At 44.6% G+C, this 20,314-nt stretch overlaps 2 protein-coding genes across 3 annotated transcripts in view; one reads left to right on the top strand and one right to left on the bottom strand.

Annotated features, from left to right (window-relative positions):
• Positions 1-12,608, bottom strand: part of LOC134036638 (phosphatase and actin regulator 1-like) — a 43,885-nt gene extending 31,277 nt beyond the window's left edge. For both annotated transcript variants that reach the window (XM_062481644.1, XM_062481645.1), the window contains exon 1: positions 12,391-12,608. In XM_062481644.1, coding sequence (XP_062337628.1) covers positions 12,391-12,499 — 109 coding nt within the window. In that variant the 5' untranslated portion in view covers positions 12,500-12,608. The remainder of the gene's footprint in view (positions 1-12,390) is intronic.
• A 467-nt stretch (positions 12,609-13,075) lies between these two features.
• LOC134036623 (NAD-dependent protein deacylase sirtuin-5, mitochondrial-like) lies at positions 13,076-17,944 on the top strand. The gene is made up of 9 exons (XM_062481623.1): positions 13,076-13,173; positions 13,675-13,793; positions 13,898-14,031; positions 15,006-15,231; positions 15,516-15,603; positions 15,732-15,785; positions 16,026-16,149; positions 16,270-16,385; positions 16,529-17,944. The coding sequence occupies exons 2-9, from the start codon at positions 13,694-13,696 to the stop codon at positions 16,599-16,601; spliced, it is 915 nt and encodes a 304-aa protein (XP_062337607.1). The 5' UTR covers positions 13,076-13,173; positions 13,675-13,693; the 3' UTR covers positions 16,602-17,944.
• Positions 17,945-20,314: the final 2,370 nt, after the last annotated feature.

Here is a 20,314-nt window from a genome sequence, read left to right as displayed (position 1 = left end):
ATTGTCAATGGAGCGATCCCAGACTCTCTGTACAAATGAAATGTATCTGGACACTGTTCCAGCTAATCCCCTCCGGCAGAAGGCTGCGGTCCATCAGGACCAATACCACACGCCACAAAAACGGTTTCTACCCATCCGCTGTTGGCCTCTTCAACAAGGCCAAGGGCTCACACTGACTTTAATGATTTTAAAGATCCTGTAAAGCAAATTCCATGATTTGCTTCTCAGTACATTATATACATGTGAAATGAGTTCCTGAAAACTTTGTTGCACTGAAATGTGGAGTTAGACCGTTGAACAGTTTCTCTTCCGTTTTCAGCTCAGATTTTGATAGGCGGAGCCAAAACTCGACCGATCTACGTCACAGCGACCGATCTACGTCAGATCACAGACGGTTGCATTCTGTTACTCAGCTGGTACGATGAGAAAGACAAAGTAATTAATACATAAAACACTCAGAGACTGCAGGTAGGTCTGTTCTGATATCTGCAATAGATTTAGCTAGTGTTTCTGTTGTTGCTAAATTCAATAAATTCGAGGGGGCGGAGCTTCAGCTCCTTCAGGTGACACGCCCCCCCAGTCTCAAGCAGAGAAGACTGCTGATTTTCTCATGATTTCAAAGCCTAATTTAACATACTTGTCTGTGTTTTTTTTCCATTCGAATTTGGATGGGTAGTTAACAACACATTCTTCTGTGGTGTGATGAACTTAAAACTCCTTTTCAATTCCACTTTACAGGATCTTTAAACACTTTATGCACCTTCCTGCCAAAGTAAATTCCTTGTCAGTGCAAACTTTCATGGCGATTGAAACCCTTTCTGATTCTAATTCTGATGTTTATTTATGAATATCGACTATGCACACTGTTTTTGTTCATGTGTTTTAGTGGTGTATTTTGTCTCACACTCTATGTACAGTTTCCATTGACAGTTTCCATTGACAACTGGTAGCTCCTTCTTTCAAAGGAGCAGAAAGGCAGGAGGTTGGTCTAGCGAGGAGGAAGTCCTTGCTGAAGGTAATGACAGTATAGTTTTGTTGACCACACACTCCAGCGAACTTCATGTATTTATCATTTTGAATTCCTTTTTTTGTCTCATCTGGCTAAAGACAATAAAAAAATGTTTTTGTTGCACTCTGACATGAACATCATGTACTGAAACAACATCCACCCCAGGAAGGACAGAGGCTTCTTGTTTAGTGAAGACGTCACTATACACACAGCAGCAAAGTCCATACCAGTGACACTGGCAGTGTAAGACATAGGAACCCTAAACACAAAAAATTATCAATAAAACAATACATCGTACAACATCACACGATGGATGACAAGAGACAAAACACAGAGCTGGTCCAGGAAGCACCATGCTTTTTCCCCATTCCAAATGGAGAGTGCTGCATTCCATATTGTGCTGCCAGTTTCTACTGTACAACAGACTGTTGTGAGACTTTGTCATGACGCCATCTAGGGGTAATCTTTTCCGTTTAACGACACAGTTGAGACACTATCGAGTGGTAAAAAGCTGCATGCAGTAAGGTTGACTTCTAACAATACCCTTCTCCTCTCAAGTCTTCCATCTGAACACATCCTGACAGGAGTCAGTCCTCAAATGCCTGTATTATCTGGATCCAACCCTTGTAGTGTGATGGTGAATGTTATAATTCACTACAGGGCCTACTTGATGTACACATAACATGTCTACAGCAGCAGCAGTCATTTGTTGTCCTTGTTGCAGTAACATCAGTTCTCCACCAGAGAGCAGCAGTGCTCATTTGTCACCCCACCATCAGTTCCACAAGAGTTCCACATGACTACACAACTATTTCACTGAAGTGAACCGACTCACACACACGACACACAAATATGATCCAGTTAAGGCAATGCACATAAAGTAAGCTATCATACCTACATGCAAGAAAAGAGTTGCTTAATTACAATAGATGATCTAATAGATCTGCAGAGAAGAAAATACTGCATGAAACTGAAAGAACTTAAATAGCGATAAACTGGGTCTAACTGTGAAATGACTGAGAGTGATGAGGACACATGCGGGCTATCGCATGTGTCAGTGTGTCTCTGTCAATGTGTCTCTGTGAAGACTGTGTCAGTCTTCACAGAGATGTCCAACCCGTTTGGCTGCCGTTGATGCCCTGGCTCTACAGAGGCTGCCTCGTAGCTCCTGCAGTTTTCCATCGGTGAGTTAATTGAGAAACAGCCCTGCAGGCGAGGTGATAGAGGGTGACAGACGGCAGCTTTTGGGGACAACGTACACAGCTTTAATAAGGAAGGAGGAAGGAGACAAGGAGGGAGGGAGGGAGGGTGCGTGCGTGCGCTGTCCTAAAAGGGAAAGGGGGGGGGGCTCCGACAGCAACAGTAGAAGGGGTTGAAGAGGAGGTGAGAAAAGCGAAAAAAGTGTGTGAGAGAAAAAGAGAGTGTGTGTGTGTGTGTTATCGGACACAGTCCACACATGGGGAGAAACAAGCCCAGGTTAAATGGCAGAGACAGACAGAATAGTGTCAGTCCCCTCCTGGACGTTAATATTGATCTTGTTGTGGTCACATGACCGTCCATCTGACCTCCAATCACTTCGCCACCATACTATGCCTTCTTACACTTTTGTAATAACGTATCTTGCTAACTCTTAATACCATGTACCGGTCATCCCCTCTGCCGTGTCCTGGCAGGACAGTCCAGCAGTCTCCGTAGCGGGCAGCTCAGCACCCTACGTTCTACGTTTGATCTTATCTACTCTGCTAGTTGTGTTGTCTGTTTGTATTGTATCGTGTTGTCTGTACATATCGTCTGTGGTTGTTGTTGATATGAGAGCTGTGAGAGATACCTGAATTTCCCCACGGGATTAATAAAGTATCTATCTATCTATCTATCTATCTATCTATCTATCTATCTATCTATCTATCTATCTATCTATCTATGTAATTGCAAAGCAATTCAAATAGTACAATGTAGTTTCCATAGGTATTGCTATGGTTGTACACCTAATATAAAGTGTTACCCAGTTATCTTACCAGGAGATGTACTGCCACAACATTGACAACATTGACACTTATTGAAAGCACACATGGTTGATTGTTGTGCTGTTGTGTCTGTGGGTAGGGTTGGGGCTTGATGGGGTATTAGCTTCACTTTGGTCAGTGTTGCTGTTTGATCACACAGACGACAGCATCAGAACACTGCATCTCTAACCAGGTGGCTGTTCTGGAACATGCTGCAGGATATCTCTTCCTCACTTTCTGTGTGTGTGTCTCTCACTCAGTCTCTCTCTCTCTCTCTCTCTCTCTTTCTATGTGTGTGTGTGTCTCTCTGTACATGTGGGTCTTTCTTTCTCTCTGTGTCTCTCTGTGTGTGTGTGTCTCTATCTCTGTGTGGGTCTCTCTGTCTCTCTGTGTCTCTCTCTCTGTGTGGGTCTCTCTATCTCTCTGTGTCTCTCTCTCTGTGTGGGTCTCTCTATCTCTCTGTGTCTCTCGCTCTGTGTGGGTCTCTCTATCTCTCTGTGTCTCTCTCTTTGTGTGGGTCTCTCTATCTCTCTGTGTCTCTCTCTCCGTGTGGGTCTCTCTATCTCTCTGTGTCTGTCTCTCTGTGTGGGTCTCTCTATCTCTCTGTGTCTCTCTCTCCGTGTGGGTCTCTCTATCTCTCTGTGTCTGTCTCTCTGTGTGGGTCTCTCTATCTCTCTCCTTTTTGGGGGTCTCTCCTTTTCTTCATGTGTGTTTCTCTCACCAAGTCATCTTGTAGGGGAGTCAGGTGGCTGAGCGGTGAGGGAATCGGGCTAGTAATCCGAAGGTTGCCAGTTCGATTCCCGGTCATGCCAACTGACGCTGTGTCCTTGGGAAAGACACTTCACCCTACTTACATTTACATTTAGTCATTTAGCAGATGCTCTTATCCAGAGCGACTTACAGTAAGTACAGGGACATTACCCCCGAGGCAAGTAGGGTGAAGTGCCTTGCCCAAGGACACACCATCATTTGCACGGGCGGAGAATCGAACCAGCAACCTTCTGATTACTAGCCCGATTCCCTAACCGCTCTGCCACCTGACTCACTACTTGCCTCGGGGGAATGTCCCTGTACTTACTGTAAGTCGCTCTGGATAAGAGCGTCTGCTAAATGACTAAATGTAAATGTAAATCTTGAAACAGTATCAGTCTGACAGTTCCCCTCACACACCATGACTCAGATCAAATATCTCTGGGGCGAGACTGGGTGAGCCTTTATGCTTAACTGCTTACACCCAGGAGTTTTCAGCGCGCCACCAAGTCCCTCTACCATAATTATGCTAACAGCAGAAAGAACAGCAGCCTCGTAGGGAGACGGTGTGTGTGCTGGGGCTGGGGGAAGGGGGGTGCAATCATTCCCAAACGCTGACACAGCTACACCAACACAATGTAAAGTGCGGAAGCTATTTCAACCTCTAAACTGTGCTGGAAAAACGTAGTCGTATATATATACCTGAGTTCTAGCTCAGTCTGCCTCCATTCATAATAAATGGGGCCATATAAGCGCCTCCGCTAAATGAATCCATGTAAAATAAGCACTTGATCCGAACCCAGCAATTTGATAGAATTACTCTTCTCTCTCTCTCTCTCTCTCTCTCTCTCTCTCTCTCTCTCTCTCTCTCTCTCTCTCGCTCTCTCTCTCTCTCTCTCTCTCTCTCTCTCTCTCTCTCTCTCTCTCTCTCTCTCTGTCAGTGCCTACTCACCCATGGCTATACTAACCAGGCTGAATGGAGACTTACATAACATGTCTGAATAGCGGGCACATCATTTATCATAATTATGCGTCTGGATTTAGGAGAAACATACAAGCCGGATTCTTCCATGCTGAGGACATCTGGAAATGTGGGATACGTTTGGGGATATCTGATAAGCTACTTATGTCGTCCCTTTTCAATCAAATGAACTTTCTATCATAACATTAATTTATTCCTTTTTTCAAGGCTTTACAGATGCTAACAGTCAAGATCCAACTTCAACCATCTGAGAAGTCAAGATGAAACTCCATAGTGAAAAGTCACAGGGAGGAGATAAGAAGCCTTGGGCTAAGCTTTGGGAGCTACAATAAGGGATGTCCTAATCCCAAGATGGGTGGGGGGGGGACATCTTGTCTAATAGGCCTATCATTAGGAAGCTAGTGTCCAGGAGTCCATGGTCTGCTAGCTAAGCAAGCGGTCATATTGGTGATCTTCCAACGGCTGAGCCATACTTGTCAAAAAAGGTCGAACGAAAGAAACAGTCCACTAAACAAGAAAGTCCCAGTAGATATGAGACGGTTGGGTCACAGTTTATTGAGGTCACATGAGCGCATTTAAAGGTTACTGTCGTCAGTATTTTATTTAAATAATCGTTTAGACTTTATTTTATTATGGCAAAGCCTAAAATGTCACACGCGTATCACGTTTACTGCAATGCAGCTATGATTGAACTCAGGTTGTACAGTATAGTGCGGGGGGGGGGGCTCTTTCTCTCTATCTCTTGCTCTGTGTGTACGTGTGCGTGCGCTCGCGCATTGCATGTCAGCAAACCTGTCATAAAAAGCCGGCGCATTGAGGGAACTGTAGCTCGATACCTTTGACGGGTACTTAAACCATTCTGCACTGTTTCACAACAACGACGTCCGTGGCTGTCATCCTATCCTGCGGTTCAGCTGGGTAGTCTCCAGGCGGAGTAAACAGGGGGTAAAGATCGACTACTAATTCCAAAACGACTATGGAAGAGGCCCTTATCAGCTGACTGAGAGGAGGGCGAACTCTCTTTCCAGGCTCCATTAGAGGCCTGGATGCAGCTCGGTTATTTCCCCTCTGATATTCCCATTCATCATTTATTCAGCGAGAGGAGGAGATAAGAATATCTACCTGAGTTGCTGAGAATCTGCGTGCAGCACTGCCAGCCTTTAAATGTTTGACGTGCCCAGGAAGCACCATATTTGGTCAAACTGTTGATGTCGTCAAGTACGGTGATATGATAAGCAAATCGAGCCAGAAGCAAAACGTGAAGAGCGAGTAATTGTGCGTGTTTGCGCACGGCAGTGTACGGTGTTTGTGTGCATGGTGTTGGTCTAATCTATCACCACTTTGTTGAACACGTTTGTTAACACCCTCCTGAGTTGTTGCCAATCGGCCCAGAACACACTGCAAGTTCACCAGAGTTCTCTCAGGCATCGAGCCAGCGAGTCAATCCCAGATGGACTGCATGGAGCACTGACGACGGCAAATCTTTTATGGCGCTTTGACCTTGCAATCACCTCTAGCTGAAATTAAATTAAAATCCTACTTAGAAATAAAAAACAGGATAATTCAATCCGACAGCACTTCAGACCGGTCTTTAGAACTGATTTAAAATTGTAATCAAATGTGCTAATCCTTAAACTGGCCAATAGCTAAAACCACCTTCTCTACTGAGAATATGCAGATGCTAAATTAAAATACTGTGAGTCTTTGCCTCACAGCAAAAATACAAGAAAACATACAAGAACTAGAACCAGTGTGAGTGTGTGTGTGCGTGTGTGTGTGTTTGTGTGTGCGCGTGTGTGTGCGCGTGTGTGTGTGTGTGTGTGCTGGAGGCTAAACAGCCCCTTAGGCCAGACTAGAGACTTCCTCAGACGAAGATCCAGTGTGCTGCCTGTAATAAACTGTGTTCTGGCTCTCAGCAGAGGCCTGGTTTGCCCTTCTGACACACTGGAATGCCACCAGGAGGAGACTGTCTAGACAGACCAGACAGACCAGACAGACCAGACAGACCAGACAGACAAACATAGAGACAGACAGGCAGGTAGACAGGCAGGCAGAGAGACAGACAGGCAGGCAGGCAGAGAGGAAGACAGGCAGGCAGAGGGACAGACAGGCAGGCAGAGACAGACAGGCAGGCAGGCAGGCAGGCAGGCAGGCAGAGAGGACGACAGGCAGGCAGAGGGACAGACAGGCAGGCAGGCAGAGACAGATAGCCAGGCAGGCAGGCAGAGGGACAGGCAGGCAGAGAGACAGACAGGCAGGCAGGCAGAGAGACAGACAGGCAGGCAGGCAGGCAGAGAGGCAGGCAGGCAGGCAGAGGGACAGACAGGCAGGCAGGCAGGCAGAGGGACAGACAGGCAGACAGACAGGCAGGCAGGCAGGCAGAGAGGCAGACAGGCAGGCATAGGGACAGGCAGGCAGGCAGAGAGACAGGCAGGCAGGCAGAGAGACAGGCAGGCAGGCAGACAGGCAGAGAGACAGACAGGCAGGCAGGCAGGCAGGCAGAGAGACAGACAGGCATGCAGGCAGAGCCCTGCAGCAGTGTTCTATCTCACTCCCCACCGGCTGCCTGCTTGTATTGATTGTGCTCTCTGGGACAGCAGTGATTACAGTTGGGAACAGGAGCGAGGGAGGGATGGAGGGATGGATGGAGAGAAATAGAGAAGAAGAGAAGGATGAAGGGAGAGTTCAGTTAGCTCCATGTCTTTAATTTGCAACATCCCCATCATTCGGTAATTGCACGATTTTCACCTCATCATTGGGTGTGCTTTGCCTTCGGCAAGGGCACAACCTTTGTTCTCTCACATATATATTATTATTATTCTTTTTGCCCCCCTAAAACTCAGTCAATATTTGGCCTACATAGACAACCTAGGTGTCAAACGTTTCGTCCTGGTACCGATTGAGTTGCTTGTATTGGGATTTACGTTCCGTTGCACGGTTTAAGTAGAAATTACGTTTTTGTGTCGAAAAGTGAAGCTAACGGTGGCTAACTTGCTAACCACAGTCAATGACGCTACTTACGTCACTAACGTCACGAAAACTCGCATGACTACCTCTAGCAGAATATTAGTTTAGCAGCTCGTTAACTTCTGGGAGATAGCTAGGCTAACTATAGCTTTACTGCAAGGCAGCTGCAGAAACGCCACAAGCAAAGAGGCCAGGTGATAACTATTTACTAATTTTACTTTGTGATATGACACACAATTGTGATGTGTAATGTACAATATAAGCTGATATTATTAAGGAAGTACATCTACTTTCGGAAACAGTAGTCTACTATTTCACTGAAGTATTAGCATCATGACATTAGCCTGTGTTGCCCGGGCAACACATACTACAGTGGTCTATGATGTAGCGTTATCTGTTTTCAATCGTTACAATAAACATTCCTCACATATACATTTTCGTTGTAGGATTTATTCTGACATTAGTAAACGATTTGTTGGTGAAATTACCATTACCTGTGGTTTCAAACCAGTGTTGCTCACTGCAACGCTGTAGCCTACGCGAGACACTACAAAAACATCTACACAGCTGTAGGAAGTCAAACGGCGACAGAACATGTTCGGCACTCCCCTTACTTAAATCAAAAGTCTATCTAACTACTAACCTGAACTTCATTGCCACAGCCTAAACGTTGTCAATCTGTTCATGAAAATAATTAATTTCAGTTTAAACCGTACAACGGAACGTTAAATCCAATTCAACCAACGCAATCGCTACCAAGACGAACACAGCAGTAGTCTAGTACTGTGCCGTAGTAGTACAATTTACCGGGGCAGCTTCTCCACACAGGGCTATATCGCATTTTGCGTTTTTACTGACAATGATCGCTACCAGTGAACTTTTTATGAATGAACGATTTTCCACTAAATAAATGTCAAGCTTATTTACGTTTTGGGGGGCATATTTTCCGTTAGCAGATGGTACTGTTTGAATCGCGATTCCATCTTCTACTGCCGGGCAACGTCGTAGAATAATCTTCAAAGGGGGTTCTTTATTAATGAATGAATGCAATGAGTAGGCTAAATGCCTGAAAATATCATGAGAAGGGAAAAACTTAAAATGACGTTTAAGTCATAGAGATTAGGTCAATTTTTACACCGGTCTGCCCAATTTATTCGTTTTGTTTCAACGATGAGGCTGCCTCTTGCAGGGGAAATGAGAAGACATCTATTTCATTCTACACTTCACTCGTATTTTCAGTTGTAAATGAGCAGCAAAAAAAAAAATGCTTTTCAATCTATGTCATCTTTATAAATAATAAGTATGCATTTTTATATAAAATATACAGAAATATCAGTTGTAAAAATGTCATTAAAAAACGTACCCCTGTGCAACCGACGCAAGCAAGCACACCCTACAATTTCCCCAGAAATTGTACCCTCTCTAGTTACACATGCATTACTGGTGTGTGTGTGTGTAGGTGTGGGTGTATGCACTGAGGAGCGACATGTCCTGTCCAGCTTCTACCCCCTGCAATGCAGCCAGCAAGCTCAGCATAGACACATTTACATTCACAGCTGGTCGCAGAGCTCCAGCCACCAGTGCCCTGTCTCTCTGTCTCTCGCTCTCTCTCTCTCTCTCACACACACACACACACACACACACACACACACACACACACACAGAAGAAGAAGCAGCCACTGTACAAACCACTGTCACATGTTCAGCGTTCTCAGAGGACAGGTGTGCCTAAACTCTAAACACTGCAGAACACAGGGAACCAGTACTTATCGTTCTGATCACATTTGTTCACAACAGGCATTAAAGGTCACCAGTCAGTGGTAAAGGTCACCAGTCACTGGTATCACGTGTCCGATCCAGACTGAGCATTTTCTGTTCCTACACCTGTCCGTCTTTCTATCTATCTATCTATCTATCTATCTATCTATCTCTCTCTCTCTCTCTTTTTCTCTCTTCCTTCTTTTGCTCTCCTACACACACAAATATCTTTCTACCAAATTTGACATTTGACCCTTTCTAACCTTATTTTAAGAGCCCTCAAATCATAAGGGGGATGAATGGTAGATGCTCTTCTACAAAACACAGTGACACAGGAGCAGAAGCTGTGGAGAACAGGGACCTCCGTACAGCACATGTTATTTAAATAGGGAGAGCGAGACAGTCCAGCACATTACTGGGAGCGCAAAATGTTACCAAGATAGTTGTACTTAACACTCACTGACTGAGTGAGCAGAGAAAAAGGATTGAGGGATGCATGTTGGTGCGTGTGTGTGTTTGTGAGACAGATAACAGATGCCACGGCTGTTGAACTGAGCTGAGCAACGTGTGCAAACCCAAACAGACAGACAACCTCATCTAATGAGAGAACTGCTGTATCAGCGGCGATACACACCAGCAATACACACACATGCACACACACACCCACACAAACCGCGGAGCGATAGCCTACAATATATCATGTACAGTATGTGTTACCATCAGACCTAACAGAAATGCAAACTATGCTACAGTTCCAGACACCTGCATACTTTTGACCAGAAGCAATTATACCTCCGAGCCATTCATGAAACTCCCATATCCTCAGCTTCTGTGCCACTCTGACACACATTCTATATCCAGAAATCACACACTGGGCTCTCCCACAAATGTTCATTCAAAACCTCCCAGTCAGTCATGGCAGCCACATAACTGTCTTTGGCAACAACAACAAAAAATTGCACATTCTGATCCCTCAGCTGCCGGCACAGATGGCATTGTTGTGTGTGTCTGACTATGTGCGTGTGTGCGTGTCTGTGTGTCCAACTTCGGCACCAACTGAAACAAGGAGGCATACACGTTAGTCCCTCATGACAAGGTGCAGATGAATGTGGGTGGGAACAACTAACACCTTTCACACACACACACACACACACACACACACTTTTTATTGCATCCTCTACACACGGTAGAAACAGCATGCCAACCTCAAGGTATTGTTAATACGCTTTTCCAGTAACATTGAGCATGGTTAGTGAGGTATGGGAGAGCAGTTTAGCAGTTGTGTCCAATGACAACAAAAACATAGGCCACTCACAGAGCAGAGAGAAACCTTATTCAACTCAGGTTCATCCAATCAAATGAGCCGGGTGCTAAGAAGGCCTGTTCAATAGAACCACATGTCATACTCACCTCTGATTCCATTATGAGGAACTTGCCATAATCAAGCAATTTTGTGCCATAGAGGCCATTAACGACTTGGCTTTAGATGCTGTGACACAAACCAATTGTTGAAAATGCTTATGAACCAGAGGCCTAAAATGCAGTCAATCCCAGCACCATGGATTAGTCAATGGCTCATTAACTCGAGTGAATCTTTCCAAACATTCTAGTCAAAAATTATAATCTGGTCCTTTCACCAAGGGACCATAGCAGAATATGACCTCAACTGGATCAGATTTCATCATGGCTTGGTCTTGTATGGACATCACAGGCATACTCTTCCCATTCCTTTTCGAATTCAACATGGAATCCCCATTCAACTACACTGACATTTGTCCTGCAGTATTGACAGAAGAACACAAAACTACTCAAATGTGTTTAACGAATAACCCAGCTTTCACCTGAGACCAGAGTAGGACACATTCAAGCAAGTGAGCATGCGAGAAAGTAAATTATAATAAACAGTCTCAAGAACTACGGTGCGGGAATTCTAAGAACATCGGGGTGGGGTGTGACACCAAATCACAGGGATTCAGGTGACTGTTAGATAACTTTCATGTTTCAAAGAGTGTACGCTGTTGAAATAAAATTACAAAACATTTTTCATATTTTTAAGTCGTATAAAAAGTATGTTCTGGAAGTCTGCACAACGTGGGCTATAGGCTATGGGCTACCCAATTGTTTCAGCACCACACAACAGTGAACAGCTCCGGTCGCGAGACAGGGTATTTTACTATCACTGACTGTTGCCAACCTAAAGCAATATATCAAGTTGCATCTTCGTGACACACATGATCGTACTATCACACGACCTAATGCATAATTTAAGAGGAACAGGCAACTATGGCACATCAGATTTAACAGGCAGGCGAGATTGCTGAAAATTGAATAACTGACTCAGCCCCAAAATATGCCGTGTCACTATGGTAACAAGGATGCAATACACCTAGCACGGGGAGCGATTTGATTCAGCACACTAGCCTAATCCTGGGGGTCCAATCTAATTAGACAATATCTAAAATGCAGTGGCTAGACTCATTGCCAAACTGAATTGACTTTGCGTAGCCTACAGTAAATGCATCGGTTTAGCCTTTACACCTTGCTTCATCCTACCAGGCGATCACGTTGAGGCTTTAAATGCTTCTTCACATGTTATTATGTAACTGCAGAGAAATAACCTACTGCTAGGCGTCCACAAAATAAAATGTATAATCTTGTTCAGGCAGGACAAATTGCTAAACAATTTGAGAAAAAAAACGTAAAAATCTGCTAAATGTTTGACTTAAAGACGGATATTCCACGTAAAATGTCGGGTAGGCTATCTATTATAGGTGTGATGCGGACAATATGGTAATCCGTAAAAACAGTAAATGGGACAAATGATTAACCAAATAACTTAATCATCTTGGTGCAGTAGTTTGCCATTGCGGAGAACGTTGTTTATCCCATTGCAAATTAAATGGCTACACGTGTGTCCTTACCTGTCTTCAGGTTGAAAGAGATTCTGGCCTCTGCAAGGTATGGGGTATCGCTCTTTGACCGGACTCTTCTGATCGGTCGGCGGTCTAAGTCCTCCGGAGAAGCCGCCATCAATTTGAGCAGCGTCCAGTGACGACTGGCGTGCTGGGGCAGACTCAGAGCCACGGCCGCTCACGGGGAGGTTTTGACAGGGAGAACAAGTGGAACGGGGAGGACATGCAGGGAAGATGTTGGAAGTGAGGAGGTTACAACGCGGCGCTTGGAGCCGCTACCGAGCTCATTTACGTACGACAGGGTATAATGAGATTGGATTATTAATATGAATTAACATAAACAATGCTAATTATGTAAAGGAGCAGGATTCTTACCAGCCAATTATTTGGGAGGACTAATACAATTTGCAGTTTTTTTTTATGGAAAGAAACTAACTAGACTCTTATATTGTCGAAGGGCCTCTCTCCAATCAAATTCTGCTAGTTTGAATTTATAAAGGACAAACTATGAGTTGAAGTATTTATTTTTAAAACCTCAATTAAAACAAATTTGACCATTATCGACCCGAAACACAACTTGATACTGCCACAATGCAATGCCATCTTGTGGAATAAGAAGGAAAGGAAATATCCTAAAAGCACATAACTATTTGAGACCACTAGGGGTCTCTCTGAAACTACATTTCTATGACAGCACTAAGAAACCTGCTTTTGCGACAGCCGTGTACATTTACGGCTTTTTCAATAAACCGCTGCACGAAAAGTAAATACTAATCTGTTTACTGGAGTTTGGTAAGTAGAGTCGTGTTAGGCATGCTAACTCAATTGCAATCATGATTCATGGACGATCGGTGCACATTTCCATGCGAAGTGTGAAGCCTCGCTTCAGCGCTTTACTATAGCCTGTAAAACTTATCAGTGACTTTCAGTGAACTGGGGCTATCGCAATTCGTTGCGAAATGCGATCTGCTTGGGAAATGTAAATAACCTACTAAAACACTAACACTAAAGCATAAACTTCCGTGAATCTGTACATCCACACGACGCAATGAAAGAGGACATCTTTTTGAAATAGCACCTGAATAACTTGTATCGAGCTTTTTGTTGAAGAGGTTGCAACTATGCTGGTTTTAACTATTTTGAGTAGCCTACTCAGTAGACCTACAGTAATTGCCTAACCCTTACAGAAGTTAAGTCGTTTTTGAGACTGTCATGTGGATTACATTTTGACAATCTATTACCACTATCTGTCAGTGTAATTTACATCATCAGTCTCTTGCTACTTTATTGTAGGGTGGAAACTTGATGAACAATGATTCTGCGACGGTTAGCAAAACTTGCTCTTGGTCCTCGCCTGTCCTCGCCTGCAACCCTCGGAGGACCAATGGCTAAGCTGACTAGAGCAAGCTCAGGTACCCTTCCTCCTGTATGGTTCACTTGGTTAAAATCTATCCCCTCGGGAAAATAATAGATTGGTGCTGAGTGACATGTATTGAGTTTTTTGTTGTTGTTGCAGATATGTCTGAATTCCGAGAAGTCTTCTCCAAAGCCAAACACGTAGTCATTATCACGGGGGCAGGCGTAAGTGCAGAGAGTGGAGTCCCGACCTTCAGAGGGACTGGAGGCCAGTGGAGGAAATGGCAATCACAGGTAATGATGAAACATGCCCATACAAACATAAGCTACCACTAACACCAACAAGAATATGTATGCAATGTCATAGTGATATGCTGTCTTTCATAATGTGACCCTTTTGAAACCAAATTTTGTCTGGTCCTTTTGCATTGGGCAAGGCTTTGTGTGGGTTAAATCCAATTTTCCTCCACAGTTAATGATGAAGAAAGTGTTTTGTCCGTTTATTCATTAACGAAGCGATTAAGTTCAGTTGAGTTCTGGATTTGTATAAGTATTATCAATCTGCAGATTGGGAGAGAGAACCAGACCTCTGACAATAAATGACAACACAACACCAGGCTTAGGTCTCAATCATGTCTCTCTCCACTCTGAAGGCCGGAGGACCATCTTTTATAGCGCACAAGAAAGTAAACACAGATAGTGACAGTCAGGCAGTAATGGTGTTACAACAGTCACAGAGAAAGAGTATTGTACAAAATGTATTTGTATAGCCCTTTTTACAAGCAATGTCACAGAGGGCATCACATACGCCCATAGAACTGCACCTCAACCAACGTAAACCCTCAAGGAAGACAAGGAAAAACTCCCAGAAAAACTCACAAGAGGAGGAAAAAATTGAAGAAACCTTGGGAGGAGGAGCAATTCAGTGAGGGATCCCCTCCTCCAGAGACGTTTGGTGAAAGAGAGGAGCAGAACACAGGCTTCACATAGTCATACAACAGGAGCAGAACACAGGCTTCACATAGTCATACAACAGGCAAGTGTCAATGGGTGTTGAAACACAGCTCCCAGCCCATGACAACTCTCAGGATATATATTACTGTAGGCCTTCAAGATTACAAGATCACATCTTGACAATAGCATCCAAACAGTGGAAAAGGTATACTGCGCTTTTTGTAAAACGTTCTACTTCCTATCCATGGGTTTACTAGTGTATCTCTTTGACCTTTGAACCTGAACCCTAACCCTTGCTCTCCCTCTCTCCCCAGGATCTGGCCACGCCTGAGTCTTTCTCTCGGAACCCGTCCCTGGTCTGGGAGTTCTACCACTACCGGAGGGAGCTGGTTCTGAGCAAGGGACCCAACACCGCCCACTTCGCCATCGCCCAGTGCGAAGCTCGGTTCAGGAAGCAGGGGCGCTCTGTGGTCGTCATCACCCAGAACATAGACGACCTGCACCGCCAGGCGGGGTCCAAACACGTGCTCAAGATCCACGGTGAGTCAGAGGGGCTGGTCCTATTGTAGCACCAAGCTTTTCTGAAGGTACCAAAGGCTGATCCGGTTCCATTCAAACTCCTGCAATAGCTGTTTTCCCTCTTGTCAACATGCTCATGCATCTTTTTTTACGAACCAAAAACCTTTGTTAGATAGCTGTAGTATCTGGAGTTTAAGCCCTTCCAGGTCGTACGCTATCAGCAGACTCCTAAACAAGAAACGGTTATTCTCTAAGCGTCTCCATGGTGACGGCCCTGTGTGGTTTCTGTGCGTGTGACTGGGCAGGAAGCCTTCTGGAGACGCGCTGTGTGAGCTGTGGACACGTGACTGTGAACCAGCATAGCCCCATATGTGCTGCCCTGAAGGAGACAGGGTAAGCAGAGAGAACACACACAGCTGCCTTATTTCCTCATCAAAGGGCCTCTGATCCTGTTGACTTGGTAGAATGTGAAATAGTAGTTCTGTAACACAAGGTTGTGTGTGTGTGTGTGGTTTCCACAGTTCCCCGGAGCCAGACACCTGCGATGCCAAGATACCCGTGGAGGACCTTCCAAGGTAGGATAGGGTTTGTTTTTGTTTAGTGTTAAAAGTTTGTGCCTGTTCTGAATTGTTATATAATGAAATTAATATATTATATTGCATATCTGTATGAAATGTTTGTTCAATGTAGCTATTTTCTTCACCTGACAGTCCACGCCACAGTAAGTAAAAACAACTAAGAGCCATTACCTAATGCCATTGGTACCAGTAGTAAGCTGTTTGTTTTTGTCTTGATGTGTGTGTGTGTGCGTATAGATGTGAGAAGAGTGACTGTCGAGGTCTGCTCAGACCCAACGTGGTCTGGTTTGGTGAAACCCTGGACTCTCACGTCTTGACCAAGGTGGAGAAGGAGCTGGACACATGTGACCTGTGTATGGTGGTGAGTCATTTCTGTGTAGATAGGATCTGTGATGTCTCTCACATGGAAGGAGCCTCTGGCCCAGTGCCAGAGACCGGGCGGCACAAACTGATGCCTGTGCCGCCCGGTCGAATCTCTTAGGTGGGCACGTCCTCGGTTGTGTACCCTGCAGCCATGTTTGCACCTCAGGTCGCCTCCAGGGGCATCCCCGTGGCCGAGTTCAACATGACGAAGACCCCCAACACCGATCGCTTCATGTAAGTTCTCCACCACACCTGAGGTGGGTCGTCCAGTCGCCGCTCCTCAAACACCTGTCCCAAGTCAACGTTGGAGCACAGCAGCTTGGAGCCTGTGCAGTGTCTCTTAGTGTGTCATTGTACGTGTGCTTGGTGTTTTACAGGTTTCACTTCCCTGGCCCGTGTGGGACCACCTTGCCCCTGGCCTTGGCCTGTCATGAGTCAGAGATCATTTGAGGGTCAATGGAGTTTGAGAACAGTGATACCTGCAATAGGTTGTATGGCTTCACGTTCTACTGTATCATTCCAAAACATGTGCCTTAAAGATGCTACACAGAGGTCTCACTAGCCTCACAGCGATGGTTCCAAATCAACACAAACAATTTGTAGATGTGTAACTGTCACTTTTCAAATCAGAGTGAATTCCTTTTCAAGTAAGGTAGACTTTTAAGTTTCTGAATTTCTAAACTGGTCGAGGTGCATTTTGAGTACAGCTATGTCATGCCATACACCATAATATACACCCAGGTGCACATAAATGTCTGGGAAATAGGATTCTGCTGGCCTTCCTACCACACACATCTGCACGAGACTTAAATGGATGTTTGATGAGATTGCCTGATGTGGATACATATAAACACACATCAGCCTGACATTCAGTTTTCTATATGTTTTTTTTTGGTTCGAAAGCACCAAAACTACAAGTTATCCTTACCGTTCTCTGTTGCAATGTTACGGTAGAGCTGCTATCTGCATACTGTTGAGCTGGATTTTTCAATGGATACTTGAACTTGAGAGGTTAACTGATATAGGAATTAAATATGAGATGTATTTAAAGGTTGCTCTTGGGATTTGAAAATAGGGAGTTTATAACTGGATTTTGGAGAAGGGATTTTTAATTAGGTATTTCTTTGTCCTAAAATGGGTCAACATATATTGTGATTGTGACGTAAAACTTGATGGTCTTTTTGTGATATTTAGTAGAATAAGAGAGAACAGTCTGTCAGACCTGTAGTAAGGTGAACATCATAGTGCTCCTACGTAACTTCCATATCACTGGGACCTCTACGCTTCTACACCCTGTTGGTCTGTCCTCTTTGAACAGGATACACCATGTTACAGTACAACACACAAGCCAGTGTTTGAAACCACCAAGCCCAAAGACGTGCTTAGGAAGTGCAAAGCAATGCCACAAAAGCTTTCGACATTGGCTATTACTTCAAGGACCAAGACTAACAATACAAATATATATACAAGTATACAAAATCTGTTTAGGTTTTGTATACTCGTCCTAAACTGGTGTTGTGTTGTTCCTCTGCTTGTGTTGCATTCTCACTATAGTGTGTCTAGCTGAAGTCTTTGAGAAAATATGTTATTGCATATTCCTGTATACTTTAATAGACAGCCTAATCACATGCTGGAAGTGACTTTGTGTGCAGAATCAAATACAAAACACGGAGCCATTTTTTTAAAACACGATTGTAAAGATTATTTTCAATTATAAACCTTTGGCTTCTAGGCATCTCTACACAATTGTCTTAATATGCCATACTCCAATAAAGATTCAGTAGTTAATCCCATGGTTGTGACAATGTTGTCTCTTCAACCAAAGTGAAAGCTGTTGCCTTCAAGTGGCTCACATTCATTATTAGCCATGTCAAGTCATGGTGAAGAAAGTTGAGTGTGACTGCCCTTGGTGACCAGTAGAGGTCAGTATGTAGCCATCGAGGTCTAAGAGAGTGTGTGGTGGAGCACCTTGGAGCAGAACCACCAGGCAGACAAGCCTGCTGCATGGCTGTGCCCCCAGGATGTGGGGGTTTCCTGCAGGGGGAGCTAGAGCGACTGAAGGGCTGGACGCAACTTCCAAAAACAGATCAACGTTGAGTACGGAGAATGACATACTGGACGGGTGGGATTGTGTTCGTGTTTTTTGTCCGTGTTTCCTTAGGAGGGTGACCTGCGGTTGTGACTGAGCTAAGACTTTAACCTTCTGCCTAAATGACTTGTTGCAAATGGAGACCCTCCATCTCCATGCAGATGTCTGGTCCTCCTGACCCATCATGATTCCTGGTGTCCAAGATTCCTCAGGTTCACAGGTGTTCTGATTGGCTTTCACAAGGTGCCCCCCACCGGTTGTGCCTCCATCTGTAGCCATCTGGAAGGTTGGACTGAAGTTGAGTGGAGACCGAGAGGCCACGTGCATAGTGTGTTCTCTGCCCTGTAAAGCACGTTGTCCACATCCTCTCATTATTCACTGTTAATGAGAGAAGTTGACAGTGGGCGCTGTGAAGAACCCGTGTAGCTCATTAGAACACCAGAGTAACTAGGTGTTTATTATTTCAGATATCTGGGTTGAGTGTTTTGAGAATGCGAGGAACACAACAAAAGAGAGGGATTTCTCCGGCCGCTCTGGCGAGTCCGTCTGGGTGGTTCATATCATTCCTGCCGTGGGCTCAACATCCTCGTTAAATATCTCTCTGGCCCTTCAATTTCTTTCTGTTTTTTTCTCGTTCTTTCTCCCTAACCCTCTCTGTCTCTCTCTCTCTCTTACAAACACACACACACACACACACCATTACAAATATAAACCAACAAGAAACATTCACCACAACACAGCCCAGACATATGTGCTCCCAAAATACCCCAATCCCATTTTCCGGTCATTAAAGTATACAGTAATCCTGTTTGAACCACAACCCCCCCGCTTCCTTTCTGTAGCGTCAATTATAGACCAAATGATAGCCTTAAGTCAGACATATTGAATCTCTGTATTGCTGATGATCCTTGATGATGATGGCCATCATCGTCATCATCTTCCTCTTCATTTCATTTCCCCCCTGTAATTTCTCTCTTATTTTATACTCCCTCCCCCTCATCTTCATCTGGGAAGGCACAGGCAGAGGTAAAAGAGACTGTCATAATTTGTTTCCCTCAGCAATGAAGCAACTACCCCACGCAGAATCAAGCTAAGAATTTTAGCTGCCTTGATAGGGTCTTTTTTCTCCACATTGGTGGATGGACTGCTGTGGTCTGCGACCCCTGGAGCTAGCCTCGGCCATGAATAGAGGAGGGAGGGAGAAAGAGAGGGAGACAGAAAGGGAGAGAGGCGATAGTGGCTGTGTAAAGGTCTCAGTGTGACCCACTAGTCTCTGGGTTAATAGAGTCATCACCATTGGCAGCAGCTCTGCAGATATCCCCGCGTCTGTTTGAATGAGAAACTAGATTGACCGGCAGACAGGGCGAAGTGAAACGGTGTGTGTGTGAGTGTGTGTGTGTGTGTGTGTGTGTGAGAGAGAGAGAGGAAAGAGAGATCAACCATGCTTAATCCAGTGGATCCTGGAGACAAAGACACTTCATGACATGTCTCATTTGTTGGTTTCTGCTTTGAACAGCTCAAAGGAGAATGGTGTTTGGGGGACGGTGGAGTAGGTGTGTACCTTCCTGTCATTGTTTGTTTGAGGGTGAAAAGGGTTGTGCATGTGTGTCGTTGTGGGGGGTTACTCATTTTTCTCTTTCTATGCAGACTGACAGTCGGAAACAAAACCCTGGTCAAACCAATAGCTAGCATTGTTACAGTCTTGGCTTGCTCTGGGCTGTCTGACTGAGTTAGATGTTCCTCGTTTTAATTTTACAGTCTCACATTTTCTAGACCGTGGTAGCTTTACCAGATGAAAAAACGAATGTTTGATGGGTTATTTTGACTTTTCACTTGACAAGACAGATTTGTGCTGGGAAATTTACAACAAAGATTTTTTTTTGAGCTGTCAAGTAAAATATACTTGACTGTGAAGCACAGGCTTGTGTGTAGGTTTTTTTCTGTTGTAGCTGTAGCACCAGCAATACATTTGCCTCCGAAATGTAAGGTTTGCAGCTGGTCACACACATGCAACCCCAATTGACTAAATTGACTGACACACACATGCGTGAGCACGCACTCATGCACACGTACA

The sequence above is a fragment of the Osmerus eperlanus genome, chromosome 16 (genome assembly GCF_963692335.1).
Source record: "Osmerus eperlanus chromosome 16, fOsmEpe2.1, whole genome shotgun sequence".
Classification (NCBI taxonomy): domain Eukaryota; kingdom Metazoa; phylum Chordata; class Actinopteri; order Osmeriformes; family Osmeridae; genus Osmerus; species Osmerus eperlanus.
Note: the sequence above shows the minus strand (reverse complement) of the source record. Positions and strands in the feature narration are given on the sequence as shown.